The sequence below is a fragment of the Triturus cristatus genome, chromosome 4_1 (genome assembly GCF_964204655.1).
Source record: "Triturus cristatus chromosome 4_1, aTriCri1.1, whole genome shotgun sequence".
Lineage (NCBI taxonomy): Eukaryota > Metazoa > Chordata > Amphibia > Caudata > Salamandridae > Triturus > Triturus cristatus.
In genome coordinates this window covers 729,607,661-729,618,624 of record NC_140585.1, presented here as the reverse complement: position 1 = coordinate 729,618,624, position 10,964 = coordinate 729,607,661, and the positions used below count along the sequence as shown (strand labels likewise).

Here is a 10,964-nt window from a genome sequence, read left to right as displayed (position 1 = left end):
ATCATGGCTTATGCTAAATAGTCACTCAATTATTTTTTTACGACCTTCCTGGTCTAATGGAAGACATTTTGAAATTCTAGCGCTCGTTGATTGTGGCTACACATTAATACGTACGTGGCTTATCTGTGGTGCTGGAGCCTCTGGCGCGTGCTCAGTTTAGGGGTTCTTACCAAGGAGCATGAGCACAAGTTAGTGGCAACCAAGACCAAGCTCCCAACATAAATTGTGGCTAGGGCACACCAATAATACGTTGGCTCAGGTCACTAATTTTATTTTCTCTTCAAGTGTAAAGTATTGGAAAGGGTTCTTAGTTTCAAAATAATGTGTGCAGCCAGAACAATTATTACTGGTGCGTTTCTTTCATTTAGTTTTCAATACTAATTCTGCGATGTCTACCAAGTTTGGTTTTGAGTGTTAAAGGAAGATCCTAGTAACCACCCTGACAGCTGCTGGTTTCTGCACACACACTTCTTTATCGGAGTTTGGGTTTCACTGTGTATCCATAGGGCACAAGTCGGAGGTGGACGCTGGTGTACTGAGTTGGTTTTTTGTGTGGTTTTTTTTTTTGGAAGGGGGTTCTGTTCCCTTTACATTAGAGGTGTCATTGTATGCCCCAGCACTGAAGCTGTTTGCATTTATAAACGCTGTGTGTGCAACCTGGACTCAGTGTGTTTGTAACCCTCATTCCTGCCTGTAGCCTCCCATATATTTGTGGGAGAGGTGCAGAAGGATGTCTTAAGTGTGAAATAACATGGAACTTCACATCAACCTTTGTAGTGCCTAAAGAACTGCAAATATGCAATACCTTTGTGCGTTGAAGCTGAACAAAGAAAACCAGCAGAAAGGAAACGTACAAGTTTAACTAATTGAAATAAAAAAACTCATCACGATAATTTTGTATACTCTCCAAACACAGTTTGAAATGTAATCCGAACTTCCACACGTTTGTGCTCCTTTCAACCACTTCTGAACTCAGTTACACACTGAGATGTGAAAAACGTTATTTTATTCATGAAAACTAAAACAAACCAAAACTTTATTCTCACATTTTTGCATGATATATATTAACGTGCTGTTTTCGAGAAATAGCTCCGTTCCACATCACAGGTGTGTGAACATTATAAGGGTATAACATTAATATTGTGAGATCACCTCCTGTGATGTCATTGACATTTACATATGCTAATTAGTTGCCCAGACCCGCTATTTGTCTTAGGACTGAGACACTCTGGGACTCAGACCTGAAGCAGATCCTTATCGGTCCCTATGTTCACGTCTTCAACTTTACTGCCAAAAAATTCTGAATAATGAATATAAGAAATATTAGGGTAATCTTTATCTGTGATTTAGTCCGTGTTAATATTTCATGTTCTACTTAATCTTGCATTTTGTACAAGTGATAGCTATTGCAGGATGAAGCGTTTCTCTATTTTATGTAACATATTACTCTTGTTTAGTGCATACTTTGAACTGAGTCACCTCCAAGTGTTTATAAGAGGCCAGAATTAGGAGGTCTGGAGTTCAGGCTGAAGGCCATGTGAATTTCTCCCAGTGGCTCTCAGTGGGTCAAAAAGGTGTTCATAATACTTGGTCATCAAATACTTGGCCTCTCTGCAAACTGCACAGAGCAATGGCGAGTTATTCCAGTTAAAAGTGTGATTCTGTGCAAAATTGAGTGAATGAGGTACACAGTTGTCAAAATATTGACAAGGCAAAAATAAAAGAAAGAAAAAGAAAAAAGCAGAGAGAGTGTGTTGTGTTTTTTGGGGCTGGAGAAGTACAGATGTGAGGAAGTACATTTAGGAGAAAGTGAAAAAAGGGCTTGAAGAGGAAAGAGATGAGGTGTGAAGTATGCAGATGCATCGTTTCAGAAAGATGTAGGTTGGAAAAGGACGTAAAGTTATAATACTAAGAGACTGCAGAGAAAAGTGGTATGAAGGAAAGACAGAGCGACTGAGACCTCGAAATCTTAGTAACAGACTTTAGTAACGTTTACAAGTCTCACAATGTCTGAACTGGAACATTTTCAATATTTTTTACAACAAACTCACTGCTGGTGCACTTTTATCTTAAATTGTTATAAAAACATTGATCAAGCAAATAGTCTTGGCTGTTTTTAGGTGTAGGTCAGCTGTGTTACATATCTGACAGCAATAAAAGAAAGCTGAGAAAGGCACAAAAATACCGGTCAGATGCCTATCAATGGGAATCACAGAAATGTAGTTCACATGTTTAGAACAGGTCCTTAACATAGCCTACGCCTCCTCCAGAGACCACCCACACTTTTTTGTATCTCACTTACAGCCCTGCTTAGGACTTGTGTCCTGCGTATCCTTCGTTTGTTTACACATCTTTGTGCTCGCAGCTCTCCTTGCTTTATTTGTGCACTTCCACGAGGTCAGTGGTTTCATGCTCCATCACAACCTTCACTTTTCCAAGACATTTTTTTATTTTGTATTTCTTCCTCACGCATACACTCCGTACACTTGACCGATTTGATTCAAGTAGAGGCCCGTGCTTTTATTTACCTATGTTCTACTACCGGGATCAGCAAGACGCGTTTTTCCGCACTTCCTTCTGTGTATGCACCTTAGGCACACTTCCATCGATCGCACGTACAAGAAAAAAGAAATCAAAATTGTTGACATTCCTAGATCAAAAATACTAATCATCGCGCACGTCCATATGGGCAAGTTCCTGTCGTGGCCATGGTAGGATCAGGCAGAGCGTTCATCACAGCGCAATCAATGGAACCTTTTTTTTTCTTTTTATTTCCTTTCCAATTAACACAAGTGTCAATGTTGTAGCTTAGTATTAGCTCCGTTCTGGTTACGCCTCCCTCAGTGGCCTCCTCTTGATAGTGTAATTTATATTTGTTTCCGTTTCCTGAACTCTTACGAGTAACATCCGGTGAAAGACCCGCCTTGAAAGAATGTGAGCACGTGACTCTGACGAGTTCTGTGTTCGTCTGCGACTCCCTGTCACTTGAATGGCCGCTTAGCTGCACCTAAGTGGGGTGTGTGCGCGTGCTGCTGGTCGGAGGAGCCGAGGCTGAAGCCCGCCGATAACTGGTGCATCCGAGTTGTAGCGAGCATTCTGCAGTCATGTTCCGGAGGATACTGCAGTTGGTGAGTGAGCTCACCTATCTGAGCCCCTTTCACCTCCAATCTCTCTGTTGTCATGCATCTCTGAACTGAGCTGAAACCATGACATGCGTTGAAGCTGCTTCACACGCTTTCATATGCCCCATACCAGGCAGGACTTTACATGTATAGGCAACACGTTGCTTCTCCACCAGCAAGGGGCATCCATCTTTAACTGGCAAGAGAGTCCATGATATATGCAACACGTTCAGACTGATGGCTTCTTAACAGCAATACGTTGCATTATGGGACTTGCAGTATTGCTTTTAATATTGTAATACTTGGTCTAAAATCGCAACGGGCTAAATGATGTTGCTAATGAGCCCTAACTCGTTGAAGGTGTGGCGTCTGACATGGATCCTCTTGTCACTTATCGTAGGATGCCTTCAGATATGCATGAAGGTGTAGCAAAGTGATTAAATGTTTAGGTGCAGTGGTTTGGAGTCTATCACATGCGAAACTAATAAATATCCCTTGCTTCTACAGAAGTCGTACGCTTCATTTGACTAGATGGACATGCTTTTTAACTTTTGCAATTAGTTTCATGTTCTAATATAACTGAAGAGCGTCAAAGGTTGGGAGTGCAATAACTACTACCCGTTCCTTGCTCCTGCCGCACTGATCCAGCCTGCCAATGCTTGATGGCTGGAGACATAAGAGTCTCAGTTTAGACCCCGACAGAGCTCTGTCCCTTTCTGCTAGTGACGGCGGCATCACCCGTTCTTTTGTACTCCCTTTTGCTCTCTTGACTAAGTATGAGTATGGGACATCTACACAGTTTTCTAGACGCCTCTCCACTTCCTACTTCAAGGGGCGTGTCTTTGTTATTGATTGGATGGGGCTGGAAAGGAGTTGATTTGTGAAAGAGGAACAGCTACGAAGTATAAATAGGCGTAGGAAGGGCCTGAGAGCACATTCTCTTCTCTCCTCAAAATACATGAAGCTGCAAGGGGGGATTTTGCTTTCTTTTTCCATGATCTCACAACCCCACCTTCTGCTCCACCCCAAAACCATAAGAGTGATCATCAAACTGGGGTCCATTGGTATTTCACATATTCATCAAAGATATGTTGACTTTAAATAATTTTAATTTTCTAGATGATTTCAATTTAGAGGCTGCCTCTCTATCCTGAATCATCCTTGACCATACGTATAAGAAACGCAGCCTTCTGGGGCCTGGAGCACTGGACTTGGGGGTCCTGGAGAATCCCCATACAACTTTTGTGTTGTTAAGCTGGATAATCGGTCATGAAAAGGCCCTTAAATCGTTTTCTTTGTAACACTTTCTGTACGTTCAAAGACGGAGGAGGGAGGGACGAGTGTGTGCATGCTTTCTATGACAAACTGCTTATAATTCTTTCAACACGGAGAGAGGTGTGTTTTCCTTTCGTTTCTGTGGCTGCAAAGTAGTGTATTTTTAATCTAGGGATGCTATAGTGGGAAATGGGTTTATTACAGCATGGAATTTTTTCATTTTTTTTGCCACGTAAAGAGAACATTTGCTTAATCTGCATGATTCAAAATATATCAGCAGCATGGGAAGTAGGAATGTGACAACTGGTAAAAACACATGGCAGCAAGCAGCGCTTTATATGGGGGAAAAATGTAGGTACTCATCAAATTGAGCTGTGGCCTGGGGGGTGTGGCAAGGAGCTGGGGCTAGAGGAAGGACTAACGACTGGGCTAATGCCACATTTTTTAAGGGTTCAATAAATGTTTTGGGTGCGAATAATGACAAATTGCTAAAATCTGTAATGTATTGTTGGTACCCTTGCATGTATTAAGGGTACTTTAAACATTCTCTTTCAAATGTTACATATTTGAAGATTGCCTGTGCACCAATGGCACGTGAATCCCATTTGAATGTGTCTGCACCCTCAGTGCACTGCATCTCTAATCTCTGATATCTCTGCTTCTGCAACCTCAGAGCACTGCATCTCTAGGCTCTGATAAATTCGCCTATGCACCCTCCGTGTACTGCATCTCTACCCTCTGGTGCCTCTTCCAGACTACCCTCACTGAAAAACCTGGCACAGTGCAGCAACACCACCCACGTGGTTCTAGGGAGATGTCATTCATTACTCCAGTTCACGAATGAGCCACTTTACAAACTGAGGCCTTTGGTACCCTCTGACATTTCTCCTCTGAATCCTCACTGCACTGCATCTCTTTCCTGTAGCTTCTTTGCCTCTGCACTCTCAGTCCACTACATCTCTGCCCTGTAACATCGCTGCCTCCTCAGGGAATTGGATTGCTACCGCCTGGTATCTCTGTACACTCAGTGCACTGCAGCTCTACCCCATGACGTCTCTGCTTCTGTGACTTCACTGCAATAAATCTCTACCCTTTGACATCTCTACCTCTGCACCCTCAGTGCACTACATCTCTACCCTCTGGTAAATCCGCCTATGTACCCTCCGTGTACTGCATCTTTACCCCATGTACCTCTGCACCCTCTGGTGCCTTTGTCAGTTTACCCTCTGTATTGTATTAAGCACTTGTAAAGCTCACCGTCACCCAAAGGGTATCCTGGCGCTGTCAAACATGTGCTCAAATCAGCCGTAGATGGATCTACGGCCGTGAGCAGATTGATCGAGGCAGGCTGATTTTATGGGATGATTCAATCCCTGGGAAAGAGCCAGGTTTTGACTCCTTTCCTAAACTGCATCAGATCTTCTGACTGTCTGATATTAGTAGGGAGTCTGTTCCAAAGCCTTGCTGCCGCAATGCTGAAAGCTCTCCCACCTGATTTTACCTTTCTGAATTTGGGCACCTTAACCAGATTGGCCAAGGATGAGCGTAAAATCCGGGTTGGGACATACCATCCAAATTTGTACTGCATGGGTTTGGGTCCAGTACCGTGCAGAGCCTTGAACACCAGGCAGAGGGATTTAAACTCAATCCTTTCTGTACTCTCACTGAATAACTCCGCACAGTTCAGCCAACCACGTGGTTCTAGGGAGATGTGACATTCATTACTCCAGTTAACAAGTGAGATGCTTTACAAACTGCGGCCAGAAGGCTGCTTGTATTTCACATGCTGTTTGTGTAGGATGTGCTTCAAAGCCCAGTAACTCAAACTGGAAAAAAGCTTCTATCACATGTTTATCACCTCCAGGAGCTGTAGCTACAAAGAACTAGTCAGTCTGTCATCTGCCTTGGCTGAGCTCTTGTATAAAGGTTTAGGGCGAGAAAGCAAAAGACACACAATTGATGGACGGAATGCAGAACAAATCAGAACATTCACCCCCAGTCAAGGGATCTGGGTTAAATCCCTCATTCTTTTGCTCACCATGCCACCCCAGTTTAAACCTGGCCATATGCAAATAGGTTTTGACCCTGTTACTCATGGGACCAGTCCAGCCGAACTGCCAAGTGCAGTCCTCTCTGGACCGGAAACTAGCATCCTGGGACCGGTTTTGGGGTATTACTCCCTTATTAGCCAGGCTAGCCTGAATCTAGTGGCACAGTGAGCAAGAAACCCACGTCTGGGCACAACCATCCCACTTAGGGCAAAAAGTGCTATGTAAACAAACGGACGGAATGCTGAATACATTTTGCATTCACACCCAGTCATATAGCCACTCTGCCTAACCGTTCTTTATAATTGTCTCCAAACACCTTAGCTAATTGTAGCTGGAACACTTCTGGGATAAAACCAAAATTAGAAGTTCTAGAATGGGGTGAATAGATGGACTCCTATGCAATTTGCCTTCTCCGGGACACATGGGCGATTGACAGCGTTTTCAGAAGTAGCTTCCATGCCACTGGAGTCAAGCTATCTTGGCTGATGAGGGCTGAAAGCCCGAAAGCGGTGGTAGGATGCTTGTTTCCAGTCCAGGGAGGACCTGGCCTGGCAGTTCGGGCTGAACTGTTCCCATTGGGCACATGGTCAAGACTGATTTTCATATGGCTGGGTCCAAACTGGAATGGTATGGTGAGCAAAAAAACATGGTTTTAGGCCCAAATCTCTGTACTGGGATGAATGTTTGACATTGTTCTGCATTCTGTCTAGCAATTGTTCTTTTTGCATTTGTCACCCCGCGTGGTACGGGTATGCCCAGACGTGGGTCTCGTGTTCTCCATGCCACTGGAGTCAAGCTATCCTGGCTGATGAGGGCTGAAAGCCCGAAACCGGTCCTAGGATGCTTGTTTCCAGTCCAAGGAGGACCTGGCCTGGCAGTTCGGGCTGAACTGTTCCCATTGGGCGCAGGGTCAAGAGTGATTTGCATATAGCTTGGTCCAAACTGGAATGGCATGGTGAGCAAAAAAACGATGGATTTAGGCTCAGATCTCTGTACTGGGCTGAATGTATGACATTGTTCTGCTGTCTGTCCATCAATTGTTCTTTTTGCACTTGTATAAAGGTTTGGCATTCAACTGCGTGTTAAAAATACAGTTCAGTAAAGCATCATCAAAAACTAAAAAGAGGTGTCAGCTGTGTGATGCAGTACTTTAAAAAAGTTTTATATAAACGTGACTCAACCGAAGTTATCGGAGCGTTTTACATGAGCGCCAGTTACATTACACAAAATCGGCAGCTTTGGCCCTTACGCCACATCCTTTTCCCTGCAGTGGTGTGTGGGGCCTAGGCAGCACACAGGGCACTTACCTATGTCGGAGTTGCAGAAGGTTCCTCGCTGTGTCCTCAATCTGACTGGGGCTGGTGGCAAATCTGCTTCTTGCACGTGTTCTTCTTTGCCTCCTCCTCGGAATTTTATGCCTATTTCTGTCCTGCTGTCTGTGCTGATAAAGACGAAAGGGAAAGCCAGAGCAAATTCCGTGTTTTTGAAGGGCATCCCTTCGATCCTGCTGCACAGCTACCTGGCGTGCGTCGTCACACGGTGCTTTGCGTCCTCTCACTTTGCTCTGCCGTAGCAGCCTCACTACCAGAGTGAAATTGCCATCACGTGAGCATGCACCTCAGTGCAGAAATGTGATGCGTGCTCATATGACTATTTGTGACCTGAAATGCTGACCTGATGCAGTGAGTACTGGTATTCTTGACATTAGAGAAGTTTTGGTACTCTTGGGGGGTGGGTGGGAGTGCTTGTTCTCAGTACCGACCAGAAGCAAAAACTAGGACATATTACCACCAAAAAAACAAGCATTGGCATAGCCTATAGGTCTCGCCTTTGGGACCTTATAAGTGTTTAGCCATGCAACAGTTGCATAACCAAATACTTAAAAGGTACCAAAAGCGAGACCTATTGGCTATGCAAAGCAGCCGTGCGGCCGCGAAAGTGAAAGTGATCGCGATCACGCTCAAACATCAAAGCAGCCGTGGGGCCGCGAAAGTGAAAGTAATTGCGGTAAAGCGCGGCGCGCGTGCCCGCGCACATGCACTGTAGCTCTAGGCTGGCCTGGTAGCACTTTTTGGAGCCCTCTCAATAAGTCTCGCCAGACCAGCGCATGCGCTGGGTCAGGCGAGACCTAATGATGGGGCTAAATGCGGGGATGTAAATGTGCAAAATCAGCCCATAAACGTTTCAACACACGCTGTGTAGACGGGAAACCGCCTTTACCACGAAGCATTTTCTACGCATTACGTTTACAACGGTACACTTACCTCGTAAACGTCTTCACAACGCGTAATGCTTCAACGACCATCTTTACCACGCAAGCAACGTCATCACGGAACATCGTCTTTCTAATCTGAAAAAATGCGTCAGTCTGTTTTCAGTGTCGGCGGAGACCTGCGAAAAAGGCAAAAAAAGAAGAAAGGCGGCTTGGGGGGGGGGGGGTCTCCCCCTCCTCCCCCTCCCCCCCCCCCCCCCCCCCCCCCAAAAAAGAAAAAGCGGGGTAAAGGAAAAATCGAGGTAAAGGCAAAGCGTAGAAAAAATATTCCGTTGTAACGCATGCATGGTAAAGGCATGCGCTGCAACGGAATGCGTAGTAACGACATATATTCGTCTAGACTTGAAGAACTGCTATTTCCGCTACTTGTTTTACCTCCCTATTTAGCAAAAGGTAGAAATAAACCCCTTCTGTTTTATTTAGGTTCAAAGTTTTGGCCATTCTACAGTCTCCTCAATGTATTTTGTTTATCTGTGGTAGTCGTTATTCTTTCCTTCTTTTCACCATATTGTTTTGTGTGTACAGCAGGTGCATTAACCGAGAATTCTACGGTGCCGTTAATTGGCATTCAACTGCTGGGTAAGAGTCAGGTTCTGATGATTCAATCTGGACTTTTGAGTGCAAGGATTCTTTATTACAAGTAGCGTTTCAGCAATTTAGCACTTGCCTCCCTGCATATGAATATTTACTTAAAAAAAAATAACAAGTTTGTTTGCGTACAATTAGTTTATAAACTCTAGTAAATATGGCACTTTACTAAGTTACATTAAATTAATATTCATGTCACAAACCACTTGGAAAGGGCATGGTTTGGGGAGTTGGTAAGAGACAGTATGGGTTAAGCTCACCTACTGACTGCAGAAGTCAGCATCGTTCTTTATACTCGCACTGACGTGCAGGTATCAACCCTGACTAGAGTGTTGTTGAGGCAGTTCGGTCAGGGTGCTGCCCAGCGTGAACTTAATGCTGCAAGGGTCCTGTGCACCATTGGCTTTGCTCCACAGTGCTCAGGTTGCTTCATATCAATAAGACCCCATTGCCTCAGCCGCTGGTTTACTTCTAAAATAAGTTCAGTGTGTGAGTAGTATTTTCCATTTGTCTCCCAAGGTAATCAATTGGATTAACCCACCTGATAGCAAAACCAGTTTGTCAATACAAAAAGTTTAAAAAGATGCATATGTAGCTGACACATACCGGATATCAATGATTCATAACCTAATTCATTGGGTTCATAGGGTTCAACTGACCAGGCAACCCCAGTTATTGAGCATGGTATAGGTCTATTGTTGCTTATTTGGTACCAGCCTCCGGCACAGTATTTTGCATGCTTGGGCATTCCCCACTATTTCAGGAAGCACAGCTCTGTAGTACATTGCTTTGGGGTAAGTGGGGGCGTACTTTATTTCAGACTAGCACTATGATGTGTTGTTTCTTCTGGACAGTCCCTATTGCAAGAAAAAGGTCAGAAGTGCCGGATGGATCAAGTCGGGGGATCTGAACCTTCACACGAGAGAGCCCTCACACACCCCAAGGGGTGTGGTGCTACATCATATGGCTTCTCCTTGTTGGGACGGCGCTGCAATGCCCAACAGGCCTGCGGGGGGAGGGGGGGTGCTCTTTGCCGGAGTTCTTTTAAGCTACCGTCGTGAAGTGTGAGGTGCTACGTAGAAGTGCTGTGTGTAGAGTGGTGTATTGTGTATCTAAAAATAACTCAAGGTAATCACAAAATGAAAATGTAATGTATGGATCCCTCGGTTATGCTAAAAACAGGTGCCCCTTAACCTCATCCAGACAAGATAATAGCTCTATTTGAAATACCGTTACGTGCCCCATATGCCACCCACAGTACCAGTGATCTGGTTACCCAAACAACAGATTGCACATACTCTTGTGCTGCTTTGGGATTCAATACTCTGCCTTCTTCAGAGGTTCATTCAAAGAGTACATATGCTCCTACTAATATCCTGGTAAAAAATCAGATAGTGTGTGAAATTACCACAATTTCCCATTTATTCCAGGTGCCACTGACAGCTCCTATTAGTGATATGCTTGCTTAAATTCTGCTAAAATTGAACTCTTTGACATCTGTGGGAAGCGAGCCACATTAATATTTTTTATATTGAATCGGCTTCCCTTTGATTCCCACCCCGCTCTAAGATCGCGCTGGTCTATTCTGTCCTCTCGCCAGCAGTCGGGGGAGGTCTAGGATCGCAGACATGCCATTGACACATACCGCAACCTTTT

The 10,964-nt window shown here is 44.5% G+C and overlaps 1 protein-coding gene across 2 annotated transcripts in view; it reads left to right on the top strand.

Annotated features, from left to right (window-relative positions):
* The first annotated feature begins 2,898 nt into the window (after positions 1–2,898).
* EEA1 (early endosome antigen 1) overlaps positions 2,899–10,964 on the top strand; it is a 603,471-nt gene continuing 595,405 nt past the window's right edge. For both annotated transcript variants that reach the window (XM_085653202.1, XM_085653203.1), the window contains exon 1: positions 2,899–3,128. In XM_085653202.1, coding sequence (XP_085509328.1) covers positions 3,105–3,128 — 24 coding nt within the window. In that variant the 5' untranslated portion in view covers positions 2,899–3,104. The remainder of the gene's footprint in view (positions 3,129–10,964) is intronic.